Source organism: Anas platyrhynchos, chromosome 1 (assembly GCF_047663525.1).
Source record: "Anas platyrhynchos isolate ZD024472 breed Pekin duck chromosome 1, IASCAAS_PekinDuck_T2T, whole genome shotgun sequence".
NCBI classification, from domain to species: Eukaryota; Metazoa; Chordata; class Aves; order Anseriformes; family Anatidae; genus Anas; species Anas platyrhynchos.
Window position 1 is genome coordinate 144,586,150 of NC_092587.1, and position 15,686 is coordinate 144,601,835.

Here is a 15,686-nt window from a genome sequence, read left to right on the forward strand (position 1 = left end):
TATACTTGTAGTTATGGTGTAAAATAGCCCTGATCTAAATCCTTTGGGCAAACTGAAGGAACTAAATCCACATTAGTCAAACACTACATTTTGCTGGGGCTGGCTGGGCCTGCAGTTTTATAACATAGTTATTTATTCATTGGTTGAGGGCTGCCGTATTGCTATTACTTAGTATGGCAGATTTTGAGCCCTGCCAACCAGAGGTCAACTCATGTTAGCATCACCCAGATGAAAGACTCCATTTTTCCGTTCTCAGGTGTCTACGCTTCCTAGAAAGTGAGTTTACATAAAGCCAGTTTTACTAAATAGCAATCTGAGTTAACATGCATAAAAGTAAGACAAATATCTCAGGTTTAGTTTCTAAACCCCCAAATCTATACTCAGCTGATAGGCTTCTGCAGTGCACTAATTTAAGCTACGCTTAAATCATTTGGGTAAAGATCCCACATGAGAACTATGTATTTTAGCCTCCTCTGGTTCAGCTGCAGGCCCAGGGCTTAGTTATCTTGGTATGTTCCATTTTAACTAATTCCTTAAACCACCCCTATCAAGAGAAAGAAGCCAGTTCAGCCAAAAATGAAATGAAAAAAATGAGGAGCTGAAGTGGTTTTGCAGAAAGGGAGAGGAATCTAAGGGATAGTTTAGCACTGCATAGTTTGATGTACATTTTAGATGTCATCACAGACAAGCAACTCAGCCTTTCCACAGCACCCTCAACCTTACTTATACATGTATCCCTCAAATATCTCCATGAGTTTTGTTAACTTCAGTGGAAGAGAATGACACCTATGATAAAAGTAATGCTGGCACATAAAGCCAGAAAGAGTGCAAGAAGGGAGCCCACGACCAAAGCCTACCTCTTTTTCTGTTCCAGTTTTTGCACATTTGAAGTGTTGAGAACAGCTTGTGAGAATCTGCTATTGTAAATCAAAATCCAACGTGTTGTCTCTGTTTCTAGGCAAGACTGGAATTTAAACCTTTGCTTGAAATGAGTGATGTAATTCCTGAGGCACCTAGCAGCCTCTCCTCTATATACTTGCAGTCACATCAAAATGCTTCGGCTAGACAAGATTACTCATCATGTGTATTTACAGTATACAATTTCAAAGCCACTGCAACATACTTTTTTGTCCTAGAGGCGCTAAAATTGAGGCCTTGCCTCCTTTGGAACAGCTACTGTTAACAGAATTCCTTATCCTACATCATCAAAAACCTGCAGGTGGTCTCTCATTTCTCCACCATTTCACTGCTGTGATCCAGAGAAGTCAAGCAAGAATAAAAAAACTCCCCAGACCTCCAAAATCAAACCATTCATTTGTGTTTGTGTTTTTCAGTGAAGATCAGCAAATCTCCACTGATCTTGGGCAGAATAATTCTATGGATAAGGATTTTCTATTTTATCCTTTCTCTGGACCAGTTTTCCTAACTTTTCACTTTCCATCACTTTCCCAGTTTCTTATTTATGAAGACTTAAGAAAATTCTTGAATGAATTAGGGTCTATCTATGTGAAAATGAAGTTCTGAAATCACATAACAACATAGCAAGATGTTCTTCTCTTCAGGCTCTTACAACATAATTTCCCTCCAGACAGCCCACTTCAGGCTTCACTCCTGATATGGTGCCTTACTCTAGTGTTTCCTCAAATTTCTGGTAATAACATAATGAAACTATACTATGTTGTTGGTGTCCTATAAAAACTGAGCTGAAGTGCATCTGATTATGCTACCAATTTGTCACATTCACTACCAGAAGCTGTAAGCAGATTATAATCATTCGAAGAGTCACCATCTATTACACTATTTAAACAAACATTCAAAGATGCGTCCATCCAACACACCCAGATAAGAAATACGGAGGCTGATGTTAGAAGGCCCCTGAAATAATGACTATTGCAGAGGAACACCCTGGAAGCAGTACTAAGACATTTAACAATACAGTTGTTGGCCGAGGCTTTTACTGGACCTTACAGCTTTCTGTGGCAGAGGAGCCCAGCTCCAGTAACAAAGGTACAGGGCAGTGCATATGTGCAGCAGCTCTGAGCTGTAGATTTTTGCCGTTCCTTCATTGCACCACATAAAACCAGACTCTTAAAAATCACACTCTTTTAAAAATCACTTTCTTTTAAAGCTGTTCATGCCTGACTATGAACCACATTAAAACAGAACTTCAGCTAAGAGGATGTAGCAGTAATTAATGATAAGGTGCATGAGGGTCATTTTCAAAGACTTAAGCTTTATAAACAGAGAAAAATAAGTCAATTTGATGATTAAAAGAAAGCCAAAAATGGTAATGAAATGCCAATTAATATAGCATCCAAATCTCTTTACTCCTTTCTGCTGGTGATAAGTTGAGAAAACTAATGCACCTTTAAAAATAGCTGAACCTGAACCTAAAATCCCTCGCTATATTTTGTCAGTTTTTGTATACCATCAATGTAAAATCCTACATCTGAGCTGGAATAACTCCAGGCAACAGCTCAGGCTGGCTAGGTAGCAACTCAGCAAAACAAGATCTGAAGTTCCTATAGAGAAGCTAAACAAACACTGGCAAGGGCAACCCTGCAAGCATTTACGGCCAGCTGTGTAGTGTGCTGCAATTAGCAAAAGCATCACCTGCAGGCTGGAGGAAGTAATTACTCCTTTTTGGTGGAAAGTCATAGGTCCACATCTGAGTAGGGTGTCCAGTTTTAATCCCTCTCCCATATAAGAAAGACAGGCACCAGTTGCAGCTCAGACCAGCGGAGCATCAGTAGATGATGAGGGGACTGGAGGATGGGATGTGGCAGGACAGTATGAAGGTTTGTTCGGAGAAAAGAAAGAAAGGCTTCGGGGGATATTTGTTGCTGTACTGAGCTACCTGAAGAATTGTTACACAGAAGACAGAACCAAAGAAGTGTGTAGAGAAGGGATAATGGCAACTATCCTTAGTTGCAATGCCACTGGTACATTTTCTGGTGTTCTCACTGGTGCTATCCTAAGGTATCCTTCATGTAAGGTATCCTTCACTTCTGCTGTTTTTTGTTTTGTTTTTAAGTAAATCTGCTCAAACACATCTGCCCTGATGTGGTCTGTGAATTCAATTGAACAAGATCAAAAAGCAATTCTTATAGTCAAGAAGAGCACACTTCCCCTGTCTGAGTCCCTGCTTTCACCTAGAGCTTTCAGGCACATCAGAGTCTCTTTTTATCTCATGCCTCAGGAAAATGTGACTGGCCACGTGACAGTATTGATATTCCTTGATTCCCAGCTTAGTGTGTAAAAAGATGATACAAAGCATTTATCTCCACAGCTTAAAATGTCTGATTATGGTTTTGCTACCTGTCATTTTCCTGATCTCCTCAGGAAGCTCTTGCAGGCAATTTCCTCACTTCATAATTGGATTTCTTGCTGATGGCTACTTTAGGACCTGTCTGGGGGATAACTGCAAAGTTAAGGATCGTGTGGCAATGGTCAAGTCTCGCAGTCACGGGTAGGAAGGCAGCAGATGCTGCAGGGAATGTGCATGTGAGGTGGGACAGGGGGTGTCCCTGTGTGGTGACAGGAGGTTGCTGAGTCACCTCCATTAGCTGTGGCACAGCCAAGTCACTCATCTGCTGAATAACAAAATGCCTCAAGCAAACACTAATGCAGATAATGGGTTACTGTGATCACCATATTTTTCTGAAATAACATCAGTGCACATTAATTCTAACTTTGATTTGTTTCATTTGATTCTGGCCCTTTTTTTTTGAAAAGCGCAGCTGTAGGGACCAAGGGTGAGATTAACTTCACACAATAAATTACATCTGCATTATTTTTTAAATTAGCTACTGCTATTTTAAATCAAGCTACTTTTCTCTCTCAGTGTTTTTAATTTTATAAGTGCTGTGCTCCAGAGCTTTCTATTCAGGAAAGTGGTTTTAAATGAGTCTTAAATAATTTAAATATTTCTTTTCTGAAATACGTTCCTTTCCAGGAAGATTTTTTGTCAGTTTTATGCCTTCTTGAGAAGAAAATAAAACAGAAAGTATTTTCTTATTCCATCCACGGTGTTACAAGAGCAGGAGAAAATGTGCAACAGTAATAGTCTCCCATTTGACAGCAGGCACACACTGAGAAAAATCTGTAACACCATGATTCGTCTTCTTAGCACCCCTCCTAGATCAAATGAAGTTAAAAATAAAGTGAAAAGCGGGAGACATTTCCTATTGCAAATTGATGTGAAGGAGGATGTTGTATTTGATGGACGTCTGAAGACCAGCACTGCAGCTAGCACATCCCCATCCAGGAGGAAAGGGACCTGGTGCCTTGGTGTCAGCACCACGATATAAATACAGATCAAATATAAACAGATGGAAATGGATTTCTGTGAAGCATGTCACGGCATGACTGCACCACCTCCGTGTCACTGGATTGTACATCTCCAGCACACTAAGGAGTGCCTGGGCAGTGACCAGCCCCTTCCAGTCTCCAGCTCCGCAGAGGCAACTGAACCATGCCCACTCACTGACTTAACCAAATACAGAACTGCCCCCAGGACTGCAGGATGACTTCTTGCTGCACCACTGCAGTGACTTTGTGCCTTGTTGTTCCCCTGTGATGACTCTCTGGCCCATATTCTTCCTGGACAGCAGTTCGCTGCAATGAACTGAATCTCTTTTAGTCCATAATGCCACATCAAGGGCATGTCATGACAGAATAATATTCAAACACAATATTGCTCTTTGATTTAGATAGGAAGGAATGCCTAAGTAACACACGTGAAAGGAACTTAAAGCCCAAAAAAGTGAAAAATGACACAGGAAATGCCTAGGAAGACAAAAGGACTGATGTCTGTCTCCGTGTTTGAGATTCAGCACACACACTGTCCTCCAACAGAGGAGCTCACCTCCCAGAAGGAGATGGCACATCTAACCTCAGCATAATGGGGTTGTGGCTGCATAATTGCACCAAAGTGATAAGGGCAGAGTGGTCACGGTGCCAGTGAGATGGCAGCACACCACAGGGAGGTCACGGGGCTCCATGCACCACTCCGGCTCTTGGGCTGATGGTGAGCAGAGCTGTTAATATAACCTCCTCCCTGCTCTTAGTGTAGATCGTGTGCTATACTGTACCCAAGGATGACTACAAATCACATTACGCTTATATTCAGAATGGCATTGATTTTCTGAAAGCCCTGCAAAGGAATCAAGGGGGATCAAGAAGCTACCACACCATAAAACTTGGTAGAAATACAAGTAAGACCACTAAAAGCGTCAAAGTGGTGCTGAATAGTAGCTAATCTTACCATGTTAATGAGTCTGAGGTAAACTACAGCATTACGAGCCAACAGTCATTGAAAGAGAATAACCTGTCCCCTCGGGAAGCATGAGATTCAGAGATCTTTCTCAGAAAACCCAAGTTGTTAACATTTCTCTTTCTCTTCTAAACTATGAACACTTTCTAATGATTACACCAAAGCAGAACAAAAATAAGCATGATTCCTGGAAAATCAGGAGTTGGAAACAATATTTGAAAAAAAATGGCAATGGTTTCCTGGGCCACAACAACTCAATTTTTGGCAGCAGGATATCCGAATAAGAATCTGCTCCCTTCCTCTTTTAAGTACCTCCCATGGAAAGGTTCCCTGGGTTTATACTTCCATCCTAATCAGAGACAAAGTTATACCAGGTGTCATCCAATGCAACAAAAATGCAAACCCGAGCAAAAGCAGGCCACGTCAGCATCTGACAGTGTCTGTTTAGCACAAAATATGATTGCAGTGTTTATTCAAGCTCATATTGCACAACCCACTTGTTTATACCAATAGATGTCTCCTCCCTTATGCAATGCACATGGGGTTTTCAAGCCCACATTTTGTTTAAAGTCTTCTTCAGTAACAATAAAATAAAAACTGGCTTACAGCTTTATTCTCCAAGTGATCCAGAGCTTAAATATTCTGATGCATTTGAAAATTATGTATAATTCTACTGATGCCAGTGGTGTTATGCTACTGCTTCATGAACATAAGCAGAAAGATGATCAGGACCATGGTATTTTATGGCAGTGAGGGGATCATGTACCATACTTGCTGTACTAAGCAGCATACTGTATCTGAGTCCTAGTGCCTATTGAAACGTACAGCTAATTATTTCCTGAGGTTTTCTGAAATCAAAGCTCTACTGAAAGGTTGTTTTAAGACTGATTTGAGGTGTTCAACTGCAAAACATAGAAGAGCAAAAAAATAAAATAAAATTTTAAAAAATCTGATGTGTAAACTGGCATGTTCAAATGATCTCCAGACTGTCTTGTCCCTAGATTGATCCTTTTTGTTTAATATTTTAACTCAAACTCTGTGAGCAGGAAAGAAAAATAATGTTTTTGTTTTGTTTTGTTTTTTGTTTTTTTTCTAAGCTTGTATAGCACTTACACAAGAAGGTCAGGTGAAAGACTCCTAGACTCACAGATGGTAAAGAACACTACTGCTACTGCAGTACTGCACATGTCTATAAATGTCCTTCTGAGGCAAAGATGGCAATAGATTTGGAGAAAGACACACTGGAAATACTCATTGCTCTAATTAAATAAACCATCCTTTGATGGCAGGCAGATGCTGAAGTCTGAGTTTTTCGTACCTCAGTAGTTACCCCTTCATGCTACTTCTAACCAAAGCCTGCCACTTCCTCTGCTGCCTGTGCTCCAACAAAACGTTCCCTTTGTGCTGTCGCAATCCACTTCTCTGCTACAGATCCCAAGGGGACTTCTGGTGCTCATCACTGCTCGATGCATTCTAAATTCTGACCATGCTCACAAATCCTATGTGCAAAAGGAAATAAAAGCTGGTGGTGATCAAAGTGTCTTCCCTTTATGCATTTTAGCACACCTGTCATTACATCATTTTACATCACATCAGTCTTTGGAGCTCCCTGAGAGATGAATAAGCAGTTGGCACCATCTCTGGGCACTCGCATGATGGGCTTTCCTGTTGATCTTTTGCCAAAAGACATTTCTCCAACAAAGAGAACCATCAAGAAATAATATGCTGCTAGACATAAAACAGAAGAAAATGCTTTCCTGCCAGAAATGACATAAGTAATCAAAAATGAAAGATGACAAAAGATCGCTGTACTTACTATGTGTCGTGCTGCAAACACTCCATCAACTATTGCACAACAGAATGCTGCCACCACGCCAAAGCTGATAAATACAATGGAGGCTACCAGCTGAGAAGAGAAAAGCAGAGTGAGTAATATTTTCAATATAATTCTTTAAGTAAAACAATCGTAGTATTTTTTCCAGTATTTTTAAATGACATTTTCTCTTGCTGTAATGCGTGTCATATCAGTGTGGCAGGCTGCCAGATACACAGCATAAAAAATAAAAAAGCAGAAATTCTTGACACTGAGTTGACTTAAAATCAAGCCTACTAGAAAAGCTTAAATCTTTCTTAAGAAAATTAGGTCAGTTGTAAGAGTTATTAAATTCAGTGGTGATTTCTTCTAAATCAACTTATTTAATAAAACAGCAGTGGTGTCCACAGGGAGCATGGCAAAAAACCATGTTCCTGTTGGCTCGCATCAGTCTCTACACTGGTAGCAACTCACGCATACTGATAAAGGCACTGTAATAAGTTAATACCTAGCCTGGGCACTCAGAAAACTTTTCTCATCCCACATAGTCTATGACACCTTGAGCTGCAGCAAAGGTAGCTTAAAGCAGAGACTCATTGAAGTGGTACCCCTGGAAGGGCTGGGGCTCTCAGCCTGCCCCTCGGTGGCAGGGTGGGTAATGCAAAGGCCAGCAGAGCTCAGCCCATGTCACAGCTACAGCACAAACACCATGCTGTCTCTGTTACCTTCCCAGCCAGCTTTGCTCAATAAATATTATTAATTCTATATCAACAGCACTTTGGAAGGCAAAACTCTTGGCCTCTCCCTTACCAACAGTCGATAGGTTTGTGGCTTGCCAGTGCTTCATCGGGTGTTCCTTCACAGACAAATTTTGATGGCTCTGGCTCTTTTGAGGGCATGTTTGAAGGATGCAATGCTGTGAGTGAAGTAAGAGGAGGTGAGTCCTCAACCCTTTGTATGCCTGACAGGGCACTCTCCCCTGGTACTCATTTCCCCAGTGCTATCTGATCAGAGGGATTGCTTCATTCCTTCCTCCCTCCAATTAAAGGGTTAGTGACCACGAGAACTCTGCAACTTGGGTTTGGACCATTGACACCTGCAGGATGTATGGGGAACCTAACATGCACTCTCTGGCTATATTTTTAATATAATTTAATATTTCTCTCTCGTATTCCTGGCATTGCTGTTGCAAAGTCACAAGAAGAACCCTCAGAAGCATCCTATATGATAGCTCAAGTCTAATTTACCACAGTATTAAGTTATAGTTAATAATTTCAATAGATTAAAAAATTCCTTTGAAAATTTACAGAACAGTGACCTTAATTGTTAGATAATTGATAGAAGAGCACGCTTACTGAGGGTTTCAGCTTAGAATTTGTTACTTACCAGTCATTAACTGCTCCTTCACAACATTAATTCCAGAAGTGCCCAGGTACAGATTACCAAAATCACAGCCACGTATCCCCTCTAAATATACAAAACCCATATCTGCATCACGTAAGTACTGTTTTTACATGCCTAAAACATGTAAGATACCACAAAATGATGTAAAAAAAAATGGACTCTTTTGCTAATGTTATGTTAAGAACAGTATAAAGTCAAAAATGTCAAAAGGGAACAGGGCACTCATGACTCGCTCAGGAAAATGCATATTGGGCAAGTAAGAAATTAGAACCATCAAATCCTATAATCACTTAGGTTGGAAAAGACCTCTAAGATCAAGTTCAACTGTTAACATAGCACTGCCAAGTCTACCATTAAGTGATATCCCTAAGCACCACTTTTATATGTCTTTTAAGTAACATCATAACTGTCTGGTCTGCTCAGCTGTTAACAATAGCTTTGTGAGCAAGTCACAGAATCCCAGAATCATCTAGGCTGGAAGAGACCTCCAAGATCACTAAGTCCTCCACTAAACCATATCACTGAGCTTTACATCTAAACGTCTTTTCAAGACCTCCAGGGATGGTGACTCCACCACTTCCCTGGGCAGCCCATTCCAATGCCTCACAACCCTTTCGGTAAAGAAGTTTTGTAGTACTGCATGGGGTTGTTTTGCCCCAAGTGCAGGATCCAGCACTTAGCCTTGTTGGCTAAATTACAGCCTTGGAAGCCCATAGCATTGAACATATGGGTCAAAGCAATATCAAACATTTGGAAATATGAGCTTTCAGTGAATCAGTAAAAAGCATGACTTAAAAGCAGAAGGCCAAACTAGAATCACATCTTTCAAATCTGTCTGATATACTCTTAATCTCTCACTAGCTCGTGGCTCTCAGATTGCAACTCGTAGTCACAGGTAGGCCATCACTGACAGGGATTGATGAGTGATCTGAATCCCCTGTGTGGGGAGGAGATGGGAAAGGCTGATGGTACTGGCTGATCTTGGGAACCTGCTGCACATCCCCTGCAACCAGCCCCCTTCTGCAGTAGTAAAGCTGAAACCCTGCGAAACCACTGTTGGTTGCACCACCCTTCGACCTCCACTGTCCCTTGTCTCTTCAGCATTACAGGTCATGTCTTGTGAACCTGGCTATCTAAAAATCTTGGCATGAAACTCTTAAGATCAATAAGGCTGTGGGCTCCTTGCAGGGAGTTATTACCAATGCAGACTAGTGGGCTGTGCTGCCCTGTGGCAGGTACATTTGTTACAGTACCTGATCTCTTGATTTGAAAAAGCAGCAGTGTTTAAAAGTCCAGATTAAGTCATTACTGTCTGATACCCTTATCTTGTTTTTCAAGTCATAGCAGTCAATCACATAATTAGTGGGCTTAGCCAGGTGTTTCCAAATTGCGTGAGCTCAGGATCAATTTACTGGAAGTTGACCTCAAGGTGGCTTTTCATTTCACACATGAGCAATTTATTGATGATTTACAATCCCTAAACCAACATTTTCCACTCATGGAGAGAGCTTAAATCACCTAATAAGAGCATGCTGGCCTTTCAATTTCACCATATAGCTCTAAGAGACCCATACAAAGGTGCACAGTAAATTGCAGGATGGACAGGAGCTATGGAGTTGACTTTGCTCTCCTCGGTCATGTTGGGAGGCCTTCTGACTTAAGCTGGCTTACATATGCTTCAGAAAGAACATTGTCCAGCAGACACAGAAAATCACACCAGTCCCCAGCACAAACTAGAGGCTAGTACCTCAGCAGCTGTTTTAGATACCCCTGTGAAGCATCTCTGTGAGGCTCGCTAGGTCACAGTCCTGGCAGACGCCTGGTTTCTTCATGGCTCTGGATTATCCCCTACCTACTTTCAGTCAAAAGGCACAACTGTTCAGATAATGACCATCACCTCTAGCACCAGATGCTTTCTGAGGTGCCTCATCCTCTCAGTTTAGACTAAGTAGATCTGAAACTTTAGAAAATCTATGGATTTTTTGTTTTCTAAATCACTTTGGTATCAAATGTAAGTTACATTATATCTAACAGACTCTCATTTTCCATCCTAAATGGGTTTTTGCATTGCACAGCCTCCAGTGTCTCCGAGTACTATGCTCTTCATCAAGTCTCTCTGGGATCTCTTTCCAGACAGAGGAAGAATTGCAATTACCCTCATCAATGTAAACTGAGAAACACTGTCAGCCACTGCCTTTTGCTCTGAGAAGTGAAAGCTTTGCAACAGGCTATGTAAATGTTATGCCACAGGTTTATAAAGCCCTTTTTATCCCCATGCAGATTCTAGCAAACGTATCTGGAAAAGAAATGGACCAGGCAGTTTGTTGTAGGCTATCCCTAACATTACATTCCCCAAAATACAGTTTAATTCCATGGAGCTTTTCACTGGTTCAACTTCCCCACATCTGCAAGCTCAGAACTTAGTAGAGGCTTAAATAAATTCACTCTTCTCTTTCCATACACTGAGGATGAAGAGAAGTTTACAAAAACTATCACCAACGCAAAACAGGCACTGACTTGTCACACCTGGCACAAGCTCAGCCCAGAACTGCATCTGGCACTATGGCAATGAAACAGGGCTGTAGATTTATAGCCTGCCAAGATAAGACGAGAAAACTCATTGCATTGCATATGAGATGCTGCTGTCAACCAAATGCTGCCTGTGTTGTGAGGTGGGAGGGCATACAAGGGGGTGTAATTGTGAGTTAATGCCTGCCCACCTCTTCTTTCCAAAGGCTGGTTCTTCGGTGGTAGAACCGCTGTAACTGAGGCTCTGCTGGAGGGTTGTCACCCCACAGGAGACAGGATTATGTCCCGTTTGCTATTCATTGATGCCAGTCTCAGTCATAACACTAATTACAATGACACAAATTCCTAATGATGCAGACTTCTGTGATTGCCCAACGAATGGCTGAAGAACTGCTTCCTAGACTGACATCCAGATGAAGGAGGGGAGAAAAAGAAAACATTAAATGTTTGTTTTGAGAGCACCAGTGCTGGTACAGCTCGTGAAGAGAAGGGCTGGGACCCCTGCCTCTGGGATCCTGCCTTTCCAGCCCTGTCTCCTGCTGCCTGTCCCCAAGAGGTCCATCCTTGCACGCCAGCTCTGGTGCTTGCCTGAATACACAGCCAGCTAGTGTAATTCACTCACGAGGCAGAAAACTTGTTTGTTTCCCCAAGTAAGTAAATCCAGGTTGCTAAAAGGGGGGACAAGCACTAGACCTAGCACAAATGGGCTGGTGGGACCATACAACCAAGATAAAAGGGAAGAAAGGAGAAATGCTGGCAGCAGCTATTAGGTTTTCTCACCTCTTTCATGTAATTTGCACTCCTAGGGTTTATTGAAGAAAAAGGCAGGTTTTAGCTGTAATGAATAAATGATAAGGGCTGGATTGCTTGTGCTGCTTGTGGTCAAGGAGACTTTTGTTTTCCTGCCTGTGAAGAAGTTTGCTGTTTGCCAGCACTGTGTCAGGGTTAATTAGGAAGAACAGCAATGTGAAAAGGCCAGTTGGTGAAACGTGGGGAGGGGAAAGGTCTCATGAGGAATTTAAGCAAACTCGCATGCATAAAAGGGCAAAAGTAATTAGATAAACAAATGTTGGTAAAGAATACAGAAACCGAATGAGAAGTATCAATTATTATGCCAAGGAGAAAAAAATAAGATCAAAATCTACTTTGAAAATAAAAGCAGCATTTTCCATTCAGATTTTTTTTTTCTTGCCCCACATACAAAATGGTAAAAGGCAGAATAACATCTTTGTTATTCTTTAGATTGGCATGGTTAATTCACATCATATGTAGGCATAGTGAATGAATATTGCTTTCTCTTTTTCTCCTCCAGTGGTCTTTTTGCTTGACTTGTGCAGATAATTCATTAATTTCACAACTCACAATGACAAGGGACGACAGAAGTGCCCACGGTCAGGAAACATGCAACAGGGTGACTTAACAGTCCCAGCTCTCCTCCAGCCCAAGAGGGCTTGTGTTGCACACGTAAGTAACACAGAGGAAAAAGGAGCACAGGCAACAGAGTCTGCTCACTCCAGCTCCTCCAGGCACACAAAGAGATGTGGAGGAAAGGGACAATTTCCTTACTGGTCAGGTAAGCAAACTTCTTGAGTTACTGGGGGCTTTACCTGTGACAATTGCTGTGACAGTTATGGATATGGGAGGAATTGGCATCTGACCACATTGACAACGTGCCCAAGGATGTGCAATGGGCGTGCTGGGTCCAATGGCAGGAGGTGGCCCTGCTGTGTGGCACCCACACAGCGATCTCCCTAAGTGCATAATGCCACATAACTGTCTGAACATCTTTACAAAGTGTAAAGGCTTACCTGAGTCACCAGGCAGCATTACTGCTCTCCTTTACCTCTCTTTCTGCTATCAGCACTGGATTCTCTGCTGCAGATGCTCTATTATGGATACCTCTGCACATACACAATGATTTCTTCCCAGCAAATTTCCCTGCACACTTTGACTAACTGGGTGTTTTACTGGCTTTGGCCCAGTTTCCTTCAGCTACATGTTTTCAAAACTAATACTTTGTTTAGGAGATGAGGAGATGCACAGACAAACCCACCTCAACTTCTTCCATCACATTTGGCTTTCTTAATGGTTTTCACAGTCTAGCATGGGGGCACCCTGTTTCGGGAGCACCCATCTATTTTTACTCCTACATCCATCAGCACATTCATTACCGTCTCCCCACCTCTATTAGTCTTAAATTCTTGTTTTTATTTCAAAATCAGGGAGCCCTCCTTTACAACGTCTTCACTACTGCCTTGTTGAACAGGAATAAAATGACATCACCATAAACGTATCAGGGAATTCAATCACTAGCCCTTATGGAACATGAGCCAAAGTTATTGAGAAGGGCTCCTTGATTAATATATTCTTCCTTCTCTCCTAATCTATTATCAGCTACAAATCTAGATCTAAAACAGCGAGAAAATTATTTCAAATTTTTTTATGAGCAAATACTTACTGGAATGACCAACCAACTGAATGAAATCAGCCTGTATCAAGTGGTTTACAAGCTCTTAAACTTTAAAACTGGAGCCACTGCTACACTGCAGCCAGAGAATGAATTTGATGTATGTGTAAATAAAGAGAATATATCAAATTCAAGATAATTCATTCACTGATGATTAAATGCTTGTCTTGAATCAATTAAAATTATCACCACTACTGCTGTGCTGTCTCTCATCTCTGCTGAAACACTCTAATTCTTGGGAGAGTACCAGCTACTGGAGGCCAACAGATGTTATTAAACCGGTGTTAGACGAAAGACTGAGCTGTACTTGCTTCATGTTATCCAAGACAAGAAACAGAAGGCAACCTAAAGTTTTTTTTAATCTCCTGGCATGGGGCTGGTTTTATTATCTGTGCTATTTTAAGCCCTCATAGCATCTGAGGACCCCTGTTCACATCCCAGTACCTTTACCACACAGTTACTGATTCAAACAGCACTGATGTATTTTCTCCCCGGTCTGATACAGCAACCCTAATGACCGATCCTCTCTCCTTCCAGCAGGTGCAATACAAATGCTCTGCTCCTCCCATGTTCTAGCTGTTTTTAAAGAGATTTGTTTAAATAGCTGCTCTGTTTTTCTGTCAGCCCAAACAGAATGGGCATCAATTATATGATCAAAATCCTTTCCCCCTCTTTCAGCTTCTTACTGCTAGGTAGAGGAGCGCTGAGGCTTCCCGGGGCAGTTCTAGATGTAGTGTGCTTCTACATGAGACCGTGCTCCCCAGTCATCTTATTCTGCTTTTCCAAGTCCTTGCCTTCCTAAACTAACATTTCTAAATAGAAGCACAACTGCAAATTACTACTTTGTTTCAAGAGCTGTTGTTTGGCAATGGACTTACTCATATTTTTTTACATCTCTATGGTTGAGTATTTCAGCTGGTCATCTCTGTTCCTCTGTAATCAATGGAGAGCTAGGCACTTCCAGATACCTTCTACACCTACTACAGGATGGGATTAATTACTTTCTGAAACTCTCTTTTTTCCACTGGCTGTAGAGGGACTCTAGATATGGAAGTACCTGTGCTGCGAAATCAACCTGCTGTCAGTACTTCTTTCTGTGCTTTCTCTTCTCTTTTTACTTCCCCTCAGTCATTTTGCCTGGGACTTGCAGGGGAGCAAGAGGAGTAATGTGGAAGGAGAAGAGGATGCCTTAGATTTGATGAGGACAGAGTCCTCATATAAAACAGAAGGTTAAAAATAAAAAGTCCTCATATAAAACAGAAGGGAAAAAATAAAATAAAAATAATCAAAAATAGCTGGATTTCACAGCTGGAGAAATGCTAATGGTTTTGGAACAAGCCTAAGCAAGCCTTAGTCCACCAGAAACATCAAGCTGGTAAGAATTCCCATGATAAATATGAGCAAAAGAGCTTATTTAACAATGGTTTAAGACGGTTGCAGATTTAGGGATATCAAATATACAAACAAGAAGTGAAAAATAAATGTAGTATTAAGTGGAATGGACACAAAAGTGAAACATAAATTTAGATTCACTGCTCAGCAGCGCTGACATTATAGGAATTCAGCACATTTTTCCTTTCATGGATGCTCTTTTATTGATGCAAGTGGAGCAAGCTCATTTCATCACTTAAACAGAGGCAGCTGTTCAGAGCAGTATGAGAACAATAAAACAGAAATAAATAGCATGTTGTGTGTCACAGAAGTTTGTGCTTCCTGGTGAAAAATGGTGGAACTGACATAGACCAAGGCTACTACAGCTGACACTGTTCAGCAGCAGGTACTTTTTCAACACCAAAGTCTGTTAGTGTCTTTACAAACCCTCTTACACATTACAGTGACTGCGCTGTTTTCTGATATGTGTATGCTCTTTATCCAAAATGCATTACAATCAAATTACAAGCTTTCCTGTACTGAAATTCTGCCTGCTGAGTCTGGAAGATTTTATCTGGCCAACTGGGATACTCATCTCTTTAATTTGATCTCGTTCTTCAAACAGGATCAGAAACTGCCTGTCTTCTCTGAGCACATCCTGCCTCACCTTCTCACCCGTGCACACATGAGAATTTGTCCAGGATTCCTTACCAACCCTTTTTATCCCCTGCCTCCTGCTTGCAATGGAGAATAATTGATTTCTCTATTGTTCCACAAACACATTTCATGGGTCATAAAGTTTACTTTTGTTCTCAGCTGTGTGACAG

General features: G+C 41.4%; 1 protein-coding gene across 6 annotated transcripts in view; it reads right to left on the minus strand.

Moving 5' to 3' along the window:
• The window catches only part of TMEM255B (transmembrane protein 255B), a 63,994-nt gene that overhangs the window by 31,708 nt on the left and 16,600 nt on the right, over positions 1 to 15,686 (minus strand). For all 6 annotated transcript variants that reach the window (XR_005262845.2, XR_005262846.2, XM_038173307.2 and 3 more), the window contains exon 4: positions 7,092 to 7,181. Coding sequence is in view for 4 of the 6 variants with exons in the window: in XM_038173307.2 (XP_038029235.1) it covers positions 7,092 to 7,181 (90 nt within the window). In the remaining 2 variants the exon portion in view is untranslated. The remainder of the gene's footprint in view (positions 1 to 7,091; positions 7,182 to 15,686) is intronic.